General features: G+C 57.6%; 1 protein-coding gene across 6 annotated transcripts in view; it reads right to left on the minus strand.

Moving 5' to 3' along the window:
- AXIN2 (axin 2) overlaps positions 1–14268 on the minus strand; it is a 32103-nt gene extending 17835 nt beyond the window's left edge. Inside the window, exons 1-3 of one of the 6 annotated variants that reach the window (XM_035026206.1) lie at positions 14161–14268; positions 10513–11438; positions 2542–2682 (exon numbers count right to left, since the gene is read on the minus strand). In XM_035026206.1, the coding sequence (XP_034882097.1) occupies positions 2542–2682; positions 10513–11327 (956 nt within the window). In that variant the 5' untranslated portion in view covers positions 11328–11438; positions 14161–14268. Of the gene's footprint in view, positions 1–2541; positions 2683–10512; positions 11439–12611; positions 12631–13501; positions 13834–14160 lie in introns of those variants that run through there. The other 5 variants (XM_035026210.1, XM_035026205.1, XM_035026211.1 and 2 more) reach the window with 5 other exon arrangements.
- Between the last annotated feature and the right edge of the window lie 1158 nt (positions 14269–15426).

Genomic DNA, 15426 nt, shown 5'->3' on the forward strand with positions numbered 1-15426 from the left:
GGCCGCTGACAATGCTGAGGGCCTGCCACTGGGGACCCAGGGGTACCCAGCGTGCCCCAAAGAGAAAGCGGCACATCGAGGGGCTGGCCCTTTCCTGTCTCTATAGCCACGTGGGCTTTGCTGGCCCCCGCCCTACCCTGGCGACCTAGAACAGCTGGCTGGCCAAGGTAACTTCCCCAATCCCGGACAGGAGCCAGCCAGGTCTTCAAGTCCACAAGTGTCGTAGCTGACGCGGGAAGGGTGAAAACTTTAAAGTCATCTCTAAAAGGAAAAACTGAGAAAGTTCTTCTGGGAAGGGAATAATGAAGGGAGGTGGGGGGAGGCCAGTGCTGGGGAGAAGTTAGAACTTCTTCCCTCCCCCCTCTCCCCCAAACCATTCAAAAAGAAAGCACTGTGATTCCCTAATAAATAAAAGAAACTCAAAGTGGCTCAAAGGTCTCATTCTCAACTGCTCCTCCCAACACCTCATGCTGGAAATGTTCATGTCTGCGGGGAGGGGAGTGATAGGCCAAGGGTAAGGGCTTCGGCTGAGAGCTCCATCCTCCTGCACCAGCACTGGGCCTACTGTCCTAGCTGTGAAAGTCACAAGTGACCGCCCACCTTTCTGACCGGCTCTTGTGAGGCTCACACACATACGGGGACTACACCCAAGTTGGCTCATCATGAACCCAGAACAACGCCTCAATGGCGGGGACCGCAAGGGCCTGAAAGCCAGCCAAAAACGGTCTCTAAGAAAACCAAACAGAAGCCTTACATTCTTAACTACATTTGACCTGGGAGATTCACTCAACGCCCTCATTCCAACCCAACTGACTCTTGTTTCACTCAAGACACTAAGACTCCCCACCCCCACCGCCACGCAATCCACAGACAGAAGCTAAAGGAGTAACGTTGCTAGAAGCAAGCACACAGACAGGAGCAAAACAGGACAGCAGAACAACCAAGAGAAAAAAGAAAAACCATTTTTAAAGAGTGGGGGTGTTGCCAGGATGTCTGTGGATGAGCAGACAGCCCCACGTGGCCTTGTACACTAGGAGGTAAGACTACAACACAGCATGGAAACAGATCTTGATAATGATCGAGATCAAGCAAGAAATTATGCCTAATACTATTTAATTAAAATAGAACAAAAAGGTATTACTGTAAGGACGGTGACCATCAAAGGATAATTTTGCTCAAGTATGGACGGAAAACTAACTTCCACGGAACCCGTCATTTCTGCATGTTGGATGAAAGACGTGTACCCTTATCCTGTTTTCATTAATGCCAAAATGCTCTTCTTGCATTAAATTGGCACCTGTCACCTTGTGGCTCTCTCCCTTTACTGACAGGGGGACCTGAGATAACACAAGGAAAGCCACTGGGAAAACCAACAGTAGAATCCCAAACCAACCTCATCAACTTCCCTTCCAACTGGCTCCATGCCACAGGCCAAAACACAGGACACTGGCCAACAGAAACCAGATCATTTCAAACGACCTGGAAGAAGAGACGGTCCAGTGTGAGGATGCTAAAAGGAACAAACTCCAGCGACACCATTAATACACGGCTCAGTGGGTTTGCCTTTCAAAACTGTCCCCTTGGCAAAGGAGATTCCTATGGCAAACACACCTGTGGAACATCTTCAAAGACCATTTCTGGAGTGGTAGTTCTCAACTGGACGCTGGGTAAGCTCCCAGGGGACTTTTGCCCAACCCCAGGCTCCCCCTCCCTTGGCTCTCCTGAATCAGAATCTCAAAGGATGGAAAGAGATGGGGATACCCCGCTCAACACACACACACACACACACACACACCCCTTCGGTGAGACTCAGGGAGAATGACTGTTCTCCACCCAGAGATCACCACTGCATGACGTCAAACGGTGATAGGTGGGGGCCACACTCATTAGTCGTGAACACTGAGAAATGTACAGAATTGTGGAATCACTATGCTGTTTACCTGAAACCAACAGAACATGGTGTCAACCATTCTTTAATAATAAATTTTTTTTGAACAAACTCTTAGTATGCCAGATGCATTCGTCTTCAAAAGATCCAAGATCCGACAACTCTGGAGAGAAGCCCTACTCAGCGGCAGAACCTGACACGGAGCAGCACTCTGCCAACACTTAGTGAACGGACTGCTGTCCACCTGAACACTTCCACGAGGGAGAGAACTCCGGGTTTCTGACCCTCACCTTCAATGCCTCTTCCTTCAGAAACAATGAACACACCTGCACACAAATCCTTCCCACGCCACCCCGTCTCCCACCTGCTGGTTCTGCAGACTGGACACCTTGGGGTTCAGGCCCAGCCATGCACTTCCGTCCAGGGAAGAAAGGCGAAAGGACAACCAGAAGATGGCTTCCTAAACTCAGGACCCCATCGCCCTCCCAACCCTGCACCTCAGTGCTGGCACACTCCGCTCCCACCAAGCAAACGTACAGACCCACCCGGATGGGGTTTGTGAAGCCAGCGGAGGAGGGCTGAGGACTCTGCCCAGCTGGCCTGGTGGGTCACACTGCCGGCCATATACATGATGGGGATACCAGGATACTTACACGCTACTGTCCGTCATGGACATGGAATCATCAGTCAGTGCGTCGCTGGATATCTCGCTATCGTTGGCGCTGGTAGCTGGCGCAAAGACATAGCCAGAACCTACGTGGTACGGATTAACAGGATCGCTCCTCTTGAAGGACCTGCAGGAAAAGTACAACAGCAGTGCATCACGGCTTCGCACCAGGCAACCCGGGGACAAGTGAGGGCATAATCCCACTGTGTGCGAATGCCAATCTGCTGCCCGGGGCCAGTCGCTCATCTGGGCAGACGGCTGGGGCTACTTAAGGGAGGGTGGCTGAGCCACCAGCTCACCCTGGGAAGAAAGCAGGCTGGGTTCCCCTGCTGCCAAGGGCAGGTCTGCCAGGGGACAGAGGAAGCCATAAGTAGCCCAGGGGATCCTACAAAGGGCTAAATACACCCTCAGATAAGAGGAAGGCACGGGACTCTGTTTTAGGAGGGGAGGCTATCAAATCCAAGACAAGAGTAAGCCCGTAGAGGCGAACGGTCTTCTCCCTCCCCACCACCATATCCAAGCCTGCACTAGAAGAACACGGTTTTAGGGCCCCAAGAGGTCTTAGGCATCCAAACTCCCCATCTGGGGTCTGTTAGCATAGTTCAGCCTCAAGCAACCCAAGGCCTGGCATCGCCTTCTCATTTCCATCCTGGGCCCAGGACACTGGATGGAGGGGACAGAAAAGCTCAAGATGAGGTTCAGGACTTGCACCCCAGCTGGAGCTGGGCCTCCACTGGGCCCTGCCCCCCCCCCCCACACCAGGCTAGGCTAAGATCAAGACCAGCTGGATTCAAATGAGCAGCACAGCTGTTTCAAAGAAAGGCCCAGGCCCCTCCTCCAGTGTCTCCTGCCCTTTGTTTCAGCGGCCTCTGCCTCCCCATGCTGCCCTCCTGATCACCTCCCAGAGCCACCAGTGTGCCTGTCCCCCGCTGGGCTGCATCCCTCCCGGGTCACCAGTGAAGGACGTCAAGTGAGGGGAGAAGGAGGAAGGGGCCACTGTGGTCGGCGGGCTCCAGGAAGGGGCCCGTCAAGCCCGAAGTCGCAAGAGGCCCTGTTGACAAAGACCCCGGCGTACTCCACTGGGCCCGCCAGTCTAAGCCAACAGCAAAGAAACCAACTGGGGTGAAGGGGAAGGCCCAGAAGAGAGAACGCATTCCATCAGGCCACCGCATGGGTCTCTAAAGATGGCACTGGGCGTTGCCGATGAAAGGGACTCATGAAAGGTCAAAGCAGCCTCTACATGCCATCGCCAAGCTCCTATTCACCTCCTCTGTGGGTAGCACGGTGCTGGGCTCTGGACTGGGCCCGCCTGGGTCTCTGGTCTCCTGGCCCCAGTGGCCTGGTCACCATAACGGGGGGGTGTCACTGGGAAGGCACGGGCTCACAAAGGGGGGTGTGCCTTCACACACATCACATCCTCCCGAGCTTGTAGCCACCTGGGGAAGGAGGGGTCCTGGGCGCACCTCACCAGAGCGCCCGGGGTGGCCCCAGGGGACGGCAGCCTGCCCAGGCCAATGCCGGGGGTCATGGCAAGACATGGATTTCTTTGGCTCTCATCCAAACTCTTTCTGCGTCCTGATAACAGAGACCAGCCCAAAGGGTTCAAGACGTTCTAGCAGCATGTGGGACCCAGGCTGTGCCACCAGATTGGATAGAAGGAGGGTTGGGTGTGGGCAGGAGCCGTGGCCACAGTTCGGTGTGAGCGCCTCCTCGGGGGCAGCTGGGATGGGAAAGCCGGGGAAGGGCTGGGCCCTGTCGCTAAGGCCTGCACTCCAGCCAGAGAGAGAACACAAACGAGGAAAGTTACACCCAGAGTCTGAACGTTTTAGAGCCAGAACGAACCTAAGCCAACCTCCTCAGTTTAGACATGTGAATAAAATCAAGAGTTGCCATAGACAGGACACTCAGTTGAGGCGGGCTGTTTTGGGCGTGGATGCACCCTCCGCACACAGTAGGTGCTCAAGGCATGTCTACTGCCCAGTCACACTGCAGCCTCACGACGGTGGCAGGAGGCGCAGAGCCCCAGGTGGGGGCCAAAAGCCTTGCCAGAGGCACCTGGCTGGAGACGTGGCCACAGGGAACCCACATCCAGACTCCCATAGGAGCTCAACGTCAGCAGGGACCACGATTCTGTCCTACCGAGCTAGACTGGAACGTAAAGCCAGGTGCTGGAAATGGCCCATGGGCACAGAATCAACCAGAAAGTGCAAATGAGGAACGTCCTACTTGAACCTGTTGAATACCTTGGACAGAGTGACCTTGAACTGTCCTTGAGACCCTGGCCCCGTCCTCGGTGTAGAGGGCAGGAAGTCTCCCCACCTCCCAGGTATGCTGTTCCATGAGGCCTCAGCACTGGTCCCGTGTCCTCAGTATGGGATTTCCAGACACCCAGGCTGGAGAGAGAGGAGTCGTGGGAGCAAAGGAATGGCAGCTGACTTTTTTGAGAGAGGAGACGGAGGAGGGATGACTGAGTAAAAATGTCCCCTCATTGATAAGGGAAGTCAAAAGGGAAGAGAGGATGGCTGTGGCTGGGGTTGCCGCTAAGGCAGGACGAGAGGAAATGGGCTTTTAAGTCCTACAGAAGAAAGCATCGCCTGCCGGTCCGAGGGGACCCAGGGAGTGGATGAGGTTATGGACTCCCCCAAGTCTTCAGAACAGTCCAAAGTTCCCCGCTCTCTGGGGTGCTTGGGCCAGGTAGCTGCCTCAAAGCAGGGCGGGCGAGGAAACTTGTCCTGGGCCCCCTCTTAGCTTTCAGAAACCCGGTGGCAGGAGAGCGCCCTGAGCCTTCCTTGGCAGGGACAGGCATGGGGAGGCCGAGCGCTGGTGGCCGCTCAGCTCCCAGCCAGCAGGGGGCCACGGTCAAGGCACCGCCTCCACGGACATGGGGTCTCCGCCTAAAGAACCCCCGGCTCCGACATGGCCATCAGCAGGAAATTCTTCCATTCTCCGAAGACTCAAGGGCACCATAATTTGGGGAGTTACTAGTAATCCTCCAAAAAACCAGCTGCCGAGGAAAACAGAGCTGTCGGGGGGCTCTTCATTCCTCTGCGGTTTTCACCATGACTTATCGTCACGCGGCGTTGGGGTGTCTACACCTCGAATGCCCGTCCCGTGCAGCCAGACTGGAAGCCCCATGAGGGCAAGGACCTGGGGTGTCTTCTCTGCGAGCGGCTCCCCAGTTGGCGGAGCGTGGCAGAAGCTCTAGGCTTTGCGGAACTTCCTCAAAAGACCTGGGGCCATCTGATGGGTGGCTGAAAAGTGTTTTGGTCTAAGAGGCATCAGTACCAGATCAAAGGAGCCCACGTGGCCCTAAAGAGCATTCAGACACTGGCTGCTGTCTCCGTGGTAGTCACTCAGTGACCAATGTCCTGAAGTCAACCTCTTCGGGGAGCAAATGACTCAGTAGAAATCCCTCCTCCCTCCCCAACCAGAAAGACACGGAACTCAAATCCCGTGTGTGCTCACAGCTTTGCACTCCTTGGAGTGGATCACAAAACACATGGGTCCCAAAATAAACCTGTCCTCCTTCGCTTCCAAAATAGAGGGCTCCCTGTGTGACCAGTCATTAAAAATGGAATATACTGCCCTGAGCTCACTTGACTGCAATAAAGTATTCGGATTTTCCTACAATCATAACAGAGGAGGGAAGACGGAGCAGAGGAAGGAGGCAGGGTCGTGGAGGGAGACAGAAACTCAATTTTTAAGAACCTGGAATGTTGTCAAAATCTCTACACGATTTTAAGAAAATGGATTAGAGCTCTTTTCTTGCATCTTAAAAAAAAAAAAAAGGAAAGAAACTCGACCATGCTGCAGTAATTGTACCCAGATGCTTTGATTATTTTCTTCGGGACTGTTGTGCTCCCACGGTTGCTACAAGGATTTTAAACTCCTACAGAGAGTCGAGGCCTTCAGTAGTGATTCTGCACTGGGCAGGCATCCACAGACCTCCGTTTGCAACGTCCGTGTGCAAAGGGCTTTCAGATGTCAGGTAGCAAATGCTCCTGGGACAACCTTCAGGGAAGGGAAACTGATGGCTGGCTTTTTCTTTCCCCCCCTCCCAGCTTATTCTTCTCTCTTATCTTGATGCGGTGCAATGGCCCCAGCCCCCTCCCCATACACCAGGGCCAGGCCGCCCTACAGAGAGCACGGCAGACCTGACCTTTGGGGCCTCCCTCTGGGTCCCCTCTCCAAACAGCGCAACCTAACAAGTATTTGTTTCTAAAGCTGTGTGCTTAGCGCTTGCCAAAAGCCCTCTGACAGTGTACTCCGAAGTCACGCCCCCAAAGGCAACCTTCTCCTCAAGAAGCATCTTCGAGGGCGCCTGGGTGGCTCAGTCGGTTAAGCGACTGCCTTCGGCTCAGGTCATGATCCTGGAGTCCCGGGATCGAGTCCCGCATCGGGCTCCCTGCTCGGCGGGGAGTCTGCTTCTCCCTCTGACCCTCCTCCCTCTCATGCTCTCTGTCTCTCATTGTCTCTCTCGCAAATAAATAAATAAAATCTTTAAAAAAAAAAAAAAAAAGAAGCATCTTCGAAGGCAAGATGGGGGCGGCGCTCAGTGAGGGGCCCAGCGCTCAGGTGGCCCCGGGCAGCTGAGCCATTAGAAACAGGCCAACTCTTACAAGTGCCGTTTCAGCAACTGCCTTCCTCAGAGATCCCAGCCTCTAGCCTGAGGATGCTGCTCCCAGCCTTCTCTTTCCTATGGCATCATTTTCTTCGATAACTGAAGCCAAGCTTGATTCCAGGGGCTTCGCACAAACACGGGCCTCCTCAGCGAGTTCTTTGAGAACAGGAAGCGCTTGGGAGCCGGCAAAGGGCCATCTGCTAGGCCCGACTTCTCTGAAGGGAGACCAGAGGAGAGGGGATCCAGCGGGAGGCAGGGGAGACCGCCCGGCGCAGGAGGGCGCCAGGGCCAGGGCAGACAGGGAAGGACACAAGGGAGCACTCTGTGAGCCCAGCACGGTCTCCTTCCCAAAATACGTGCGGGCTGAGCTCCTAATCCCACAGCCCCTCCACACACACCTCGACACTCTGCGTCTGCGTCTGCGTGCTGGGGCTCTGACACGTGCTTCTACCGACGGGTCACGCCGGCTCTAAGTTATTTATAGCGCCCATCAAAAGCCCAGGCATCCCACTCAAGCGCTCACAAACCAGAGCCCCTCCCTCCGAAGATACTTCCTGCTCTTCCGTTCCAACTATTTATATTAAACCTGACACCAAATCAGCGAGGACACAAACAAATCATCAAAAAGGAGGCCTCCTCTGAGTGCCCAAGGTAAACACAGGGCTTGGAAGACGGGCCAGCGCTCCTGGCACCCGGCTGCCAAGGCTGCCCCTCCACAGCTAAGGCAGGCAGACCCCCCTGGGCAGGACTCGAGTGTTCGGGCTCATTCACATTACTAACTTCCGAAGCCCATCCCATCTGCCACGTACCTTGCCTGATGAGTGAGTGTAGTGGAAGGGGAGGTGGACCTGAACGAGTTGGATGGGATCCCTACATCCCAAGAGCTGGCTGAAAAGACAGGCTTCAGTTAACACCCAGAGAAAGTGGAGGCCCGGGAAGGCGGGCGGACCACCCTAAAACTTTACAGGGAGTATGGGCTAGAAGCCGAGAGGCAGTCTCCGAAAGTGAGATCCTAACCTGGCTGCCCTTTTCACGTATCTACTCCTTACCATGATTAAAGGATGCGAATTCTAATGCTTTACAAGTGTTCAGATCATTTCCCTTTACCCAGGGATTTCATGTCCATTATTTTGATCCCAAGAGCAACCTACGACATGAGCAGGAGGGATGGTGCCCAGTCATCGTACAGAAGGACACGTGGAGCTCACAAAGACTGCCACCCAGGTAGTGATGGGTAGCCAGGGCTGGAACCCAGGCCTTGGAATAATCTGGGACACCTCCCAATACACCCTATGTACACTTGAAGATCCTGCGTGTCCAGGTGAAATCGGATAGGTCGTAAGTTCCCTGTGACGATGCCCAGTTAAGACGTGCGGGCTCCGCGAAGCGCCAGGTAGAATACTTCATTTCAATCCAACAGTGCGAAAAAGCGCACACAAACAGAGCAAGGCGACTCCAGGGGCGGATGAGAAGGTGTCACCTAGAGATCAACGAGGCCCACAGTCCACAACCAAGAAGGCAAGCACTGGAAACCCCAGGGCTCTCTGGCCCCTGCCCCCAGGATCTCAAAAGCTTCCCCAGAGTCATCTCGGGGAAAGTTTACTGCTGGTGCTATCCCAGCGGAGGCCTCTGGAAGGGGGAGGGGCACACCCCGGCGGGCGCTCTGCTGCCCGCCCACAAGGGGGAGGGGTCGCAGCGGGGTCCTGCCTAGGCGCACTTTCTCTTCGGGGACATCCCAAGCCACACACAAACCACGGACGGTGCCGCTGACAAAGGGGACACTGTTCACAAAGGGGGCACTCTGGGTCCTGACCCTGGAAACACAGAGGCTCCACTGTCGGAAAGCCCCTGGGGCGGCTGCCTTACCGCAGGCCTTAAGTGGTCTCTGCCACGGCTGCCAAACCGGAGAGCAAGGAGACCAGAACACGTTCACCAACATTCACCAAAAGTTACGGGGCGGAAGCAGCAGGTGCCCGGTGACTGCCCGGCCCAGTATCTTGAGCCAGAAGCTTAAAGACGCTGAAACAACTCCTTCCACGTGATCCTCTGCTTCCTTTCAAAAGCCAATCGAGTTCCACGTGGGTGTAGACCAGATGTCGGAGCGTGGGTAACCAGGGTGCGCGAGGCCGCAGGAGCGCCCTCTGGTGGCTGGAGAACGAGCTCTTCGCACCCAGCGGACAAAGTCAACTCTCTGGGCCACCCCTACATCACGGCTTCTGGGCTCAGCCTCGCGGCCCTGCCCCTCTTGCCCCTGCGGGACACTGGAGGCCTGACCCTCCAGGGGGAGGGCAGTCTCCACAGAGGCAGCCACCAGGCTGCATCCCCGGCGCCGAACACACGAAGAAATACAGGATGGATAGCAAGCGAAGGCATTCGACAGCAATCAAGTACCCACCACCCCTCCCATCGCATGCCACAAGCCACCCATCTAGACAGGAGAGGCTCAGGTTGGATCTGGAAGGGGAGGGAGGGAGAGACACAGAAAAACTCATTCTAACAGGAGGTCTGGAGTTCAAGGTCAAGAATCTTAAGACTTGGCCATTCTGTAAAGGACTATTGATCTCTGAAGCCTCGAAAAGGGAAAGTACTCCAGGGCCCCGTCCTCTCTGTCCAAGACTCTTCTCCACCAGCACTAAGCAACACAACAGTCAACGGAAATCTGACCCTCGGGCTGCAAGCATGTAAAACCTAGATGAATATGCCAGTGGACTCTAAAGCTAAGGGTCCTTTATCCAGCAAAGTCACAGGACCTTCCCTAGTTAGGAGGGTTTCTTGCCAGGTAAATACCTAATGCTACAAAGAGAACCACAACCTCAGTTGTGAAGCCAACTGTTGGCTCTTAACAGAAGAGTTCAGAAGATCCCACTTACCCCCACGTCCAATGGGTGCGCACGATATTCCCTGTGCCTCCCCAGCCACATTCATTCCTCTCGCTACTGATGAGTGGTGAATGCCCCCTTCCAAAACCAGTGCTTAGTGTATTCGGTGACTCAGAGGCATCAAAAGCCGCTGTCCTCTCTCTCTCTCTCTCTCTGCCTTCTAAGACTGGTCCAGGATAATAAGTAACCCGCATTAATGAATACTGCTTGCCAGTTTGAAGTTAGTCCTGGAAGACTGCAGGTTTAGACTTAGCTTGTGTGCAGCACTTCTCCCCACTTTAAACAACGAAAAGCTAAGATCAAAGGGTACATGGCCAGCAGTCCTAGCTCTCAACAGACCTTTGTCAGCCTCAGCAGCCTCACCATCCCACCATCTGCCCCACTTAACTCAAAACACCTGCAAAGTCCACACCGTCCCCCAGCCCCCGGCCCCCTCCCCAGACGGACAAAGTCTTACCTGTATCCATTTTCAACAGCCTCAGTGGACCTCACGTTCGCTGTAGCCCTCAGGGTTTTGCTGGACAAGCCAACCACGGTGGGTGACAGTTTGCACTTGAAGTCAGCACAAACCCACTCCTCTTCCTCGTTCAAGGTGGGGAGATAGCCACACACGACCTTGAGGCTCCCCAGTCCCCCGTTACTCATGAAAGCTGTGTTTTCTCCCCCACTCCTCACATATTCGAGGTATATATCAGAAGTCAAAAACATCTGGTAGGCATTTTCCTCCATCACCGACTGGATCTCAGTCTGTGCCTGGTCAAACATGATGGAATCAATCTGCTGCTTCTTGATGCCGTCTCTTATGTAGGTTTTGGTGGCAGGTTTCAGCTGCTTGGAGACGATGCTGTTGTTCTCAATGTACCTTTTGTAGATCGCTTTGGCTACCCGTAAAGTTTTGGTATCCTTCAGGTTCATCTGCCTGAATCCATTGCAGGCAAACCAGAAGTCTAAGGTATCCACGCATTTGTCCCTTTCCAGGAAAGTGCGGAAGAGATAAGCACCATCTTGATCGCCCAACAAGGAGTGCAAGGACTTGGTCCACCTGGTCAGAGGGGAATCCGGGGAAGCCCGCCCCTCGGGCTCCCCCAACCCATCCTCGTTCCGCCTGGTGTTGGAGGACACAGGCATGGGTTTGGTGACCTGGCCCTTTCCTACCCCGGGCTGGCACGGCGGGGTCTCTCCTTCTTCCCCGGGGACCGGGGGCCGGGGGGCATCCTCGTGGAAGCTGCTGCTGGGGTCTGGGAGGCGCGTCACCAACACAGCACTGCTCATGGTGAGGGAGTCCTCCGCTCGGAGTTTGTTCTCTTCCCGCAGTTCCTCGCAGCAATCAGCGTGGTCTCTCTTGCTCTCTCAAGTCAGCAGGGGCTCATCTGAGCCTCCTTTCTGGAAAGAAAAGGAAGGGGGGAGGTAGGGAGAGAGAAAGGGGTATTGATCTAATCAAAACCAGATCTACCCAACATCAAAGCAAGAAAGTAAACAGGCTTTTCAACTCCTCAAATTCAAATCAAGCAACCCAGCTATCTGCGAGGTGCTCATCTAAAGTATCAGACGCTGCTTTTTCAAAGGCGAAATCTGAGCTCCCTGCACAATTGGGGGGGGAGGGGCGGGGCAGGTGGGCTGGGAGCGCGGAGGGTGGGAGGTGGGGGCGGAGGGGCTTGGAAGGTGTAAGACTGAATCTTCCAAAACCCCCCTCGGCCGGGGCGCACGCAGGGCAGCCTGGGCTCCGCTCCCCTCCCTTCCCCTCCCCTCCCCCCGATAGCATCAACTCCAAAGACGCGCACACGGAGCCGCCGGGCTGTGTGCAGGTGAAACCAATTTCGGTAAATTTCCCCACTCGGCTCTCCGCACAGATAACTCGAGCTCCAAACGTGCCCTTCCCCGGCATCTGGTTCCCATTCCCCCCACCCACCCCTTCCCTCGGCGCTCCCCCTTCCCACTCCTTAAAAATTCTGAAGATCCTCGACCGAGAAAGAAGCCCGCCCAGCAAGGGGCGGAATGGGCTCCCAGCTGGAAAACGCCCCCCTCCACCCAGATATAAATGTTCGCTGCGCCCCCGCCTCCCGCCAAGAATCCGGCTCAGTCTACACCTCTGTGTTCCCCGTTCCCCAAAACCAGAAATCAACTCACTCAGACAAGACTTTGATCTTCAAACTTTGAGAGAGAAGCAGAGAAGCCTCGGGACCCGCCGCCCCCTTCGCCCCCACTCCCGCCCCCAGCTCACCTCCCGGAGTCACAAACCCTACAAAACCGGATCAGAAACCGTCTCAAGCTACCACTGCCTCTGCCAAGAATCCCAAACTCTACTGACCTCAATCCTGTCTTTTTTCCAAAAGAAAAAAGTCTTATCTAACCAATAAACAAGCCGCTTTCCCTAGCACGGGAAGGATCAAACTAAGGAGGGCAGGGGCGGGCCGGGGGGTGGGGGGATGGATGGGGCGCGACCCCCAACGAGGGGCCTCTCAGGCCGCGGGGCTCGGAGACTCGGCCCGCGGAGTGGCGGGGCCGCCGGTAGCGCCGCGCTGCCCGGGCGGAGAGAAGGTGGGGCGGCCCCGTTACCTGGAAGACGAAGGCGGCCCGAGGCCGGACTCTCATCTCCGCCGAGCCCCACCGGCCCGCCCCACCCCCCCGGCCCAAATCCAACCGAACGCGTCCAGAGCCCCGGCGAGCGGGTGCCGAGCGCGGGGCCGGAGCCCCGGGAGGCGCTCGCGGCACCCCGAGCCCGGGCGCGGGTCGGTCCCCGGCGCCGCCGCTCGCAGAAAAGGCACGGAAAGCAGCAGCCTAGTCCAGAAATGGCGACGCGCGGAGTCTCTGCCTCTCCGCAAAAGGGGCCGGGGTGGCCGGGGGCGCGGGGCCCGGGCGGGGAGGAGGGACGCGGGGGACGCGGGCGCCCCGGGCTCGGGCCGCTCCTGCGCGCAGACTGAGCCTGGGCCAGCGCTCGGGGCCCCTAAGCGCGGACCGGCGGCCGGGAGGGGAGGAGGGGAGGAGGGGAGGGGGGCAGAGAGGCGGGAGGGGAGGAGGGGGCGGAGGGAGAGGCGGGGGGGGTGGGAGGAGGCGGGGGGGAGGGCAAGCGGGGGGCGCCGCCACCCTTTCATCTCACCTTCCAAAGGCACTCCCGCGCACACTCACACCCCGACTCACATCCATAACAACGACAACGACGCGACCCCCGGGGGGGGGGGAATCTGCCCCCTCCCCGCCCCCGCCGCAGCCGCCACTTGCAGAAGTCTCTCCGCCGGGGGCCCAGCCACCCCTCTGGGGAGGGGGCCCCTGGCGCAGGGCGCGCGGGGCTGCCCGGCCAAGCCCCCCGGAGCGCCGGGCGCCGGGCCCGCCGCTCCCCTCCGCGCCCGCGGGGAGAGCGCCCCGAAATAGCCGGCCTGCCAACTTCAAAGGGCCGCCGGCACATCAAAGCGCGCGGGCCGCCCGGCCGCCGGGGCCTCGGCACTCACCATTGATCCGCGCGCGCGCTCCGCGGCGAGACCTCGCAGGCGCCCCGGGCAGGGCCCCGGCCCCGGCCCCCGGATCGGCTCGCAGCGGCAGCCCCGGGCCCCCCCGGGCCGCTCCCGGCGTCGGGGAACATCGGGAGTCGCGCGGCAGGGGAGGAGGGTGCGGGGAAACAGCAATCCCGGGATTAGAGCGAGATCCACCGGGAGGGAGGGTGAAGCGGCGCGCTCCGCCGCCCCTTTTATGCAAAAGACCCGAGTGGGCCTCCGCCCCCGCCGCGGCCGCCCCCGGCCCCTCCGGCCCCCGCCCGGCCCGGCTTTCAACACAGGTCCTGTTTCCAGCAGTCACTCCGCGCACCAAATGTCCTCCGGGCGCTTCCAACAAAAACTGCGCTGTGGATTTAACTGTGCACTTCAAAGGCGCGAGCCGAGCGCACGGTCCTGAAAGGGAGGTACGCGCCGGCCGCGCCCCGGGCCGCCCCCGGTGCCCCTGCCGCCCCTCCCCAGGGCCGCCCGGCTCACACCGCCCCTCCTGGCCGGGGCTCGGCCCGACCGGGCCCCCTCCCGCCCCCGGCGCCCGCGACGCCGCTCGGCGCGACTTGGCCCCCGGTCCGAGGGGGGCTTTCTTTGAAGCGGCTCCGCCGGGGCCGCGCCTCCACCCCCACCTTTTACAGCAGGACTTGCGGCGGGGGAGACGGGCGCCTCGGACGCCGGGCGGCCCCGAAGTCCATTGCAGTGAGGGGTTATTTTTATTTCCCGGCTCTCGGGTTGTTACTGAGTTGCCAGGACCTTATCAAAGCGCAGCCGGCTCCAGCCGACTCCCCCGGGCCGGGCTTGGGGAGCCAGTGATCCCGCCGCGCCAATCACAGCCGCGCTCGGCCGGCCCGCGCCGCCCGCCTTAAAGGGCCATCGCCCCGCGCCCGCTCCGCCCGGCCCGGCCCGGCCCGGCCCGCCTCCGCCGCACGCTCGGCTCCCGCGTCAATTCTTCCCGGGTCCTCCTCCGCCCCCTGCCAGGCCCCCGCCGCCCTGGGGGCGCTCTCAGCCGGAGTTCCAACGCCGTCTTTCAAGTTCTCCGGCCTCTTTGCTCTGGCCGCCTCCCCCTGCCTGCCCTCGCCCTCCCCAGCCCTGGAAAGCAACAGTTTATTGTAGCATTCTGGCAGTTGCAAGAACTGCAAGCAAGCAGATTTTTTTTTTCTATCATCAAACACTTTTCCACCTCTATTCAAGTTTCCCTGGGAATTTGGGCCGCGAGGATCTTGTAAAGGGAGTTCCGGTCCTGGGATCCACTGGCCAAGTGTCATAGAGCCCACGCGGGCCTGCGCACAGAAGCATGTGTGTGCCCTTGCGCGCGTGTAGCTAAGTGTGGGTTAGAACCACGGCGCGTTTGTGGATGTGTGAAGATGGGGGTGTGAATCCGCCAGCACAGGCCTGAGGGCTGCAGATGGGCTCTGACACCTCGTTAGGAAGCAGGCCTCAGTTCCCTGAAGATTTAACTACAAATTCTCAACCTGGTCACCAGAACCCTTTTTGCGCACATAGAGAAGAACATCTTTCTGTAACAACTGCACATCTCAACACGCTATGGCAGGCATCCCCCATCCTCCCATATGTTCCATATTAAACAGACACGGAATGTCTTTTTTCTCCTTGATCCGCAGTTTTAATGTATTGAAAACTCTTCACCCACTGTCTCCTTTGAATGTCACCTCCCCACATGCCGCCAGTAATGTTTATGAGGCACAACCTTCTCTTCTCACTTAACAGAACAAGAAAATATGCCACAAACCTAGACTAGCTCTTGCTATAGGATGGTCCCTCATTTGATATGCTATTAACTTTTCCTCCTCCTGAGAAACTTAAAGGTGTCAATCAGATTGTTTCAATAAGTGAAAAGAGGAGCCCAGCACTGAAGGTGATGGGCTCGGCTTGGG

This window comes from Mirounga leonina, unplaced genomic scaffold, assembly GCF_011800145.1.
Source record: "Mirounga leonina isolate KUSES-001 unplaced genomic scaffold, KU_Mleo_1.0 Mir_197, whole genome shotgun sequence".
Taxonomy (NCBI): domain Eukaryota; kingdom Metazoa; phylum Chordata; class Mammalia; order Carnivora; family Phocidae; genus Mirounga; species Mirounga leonina.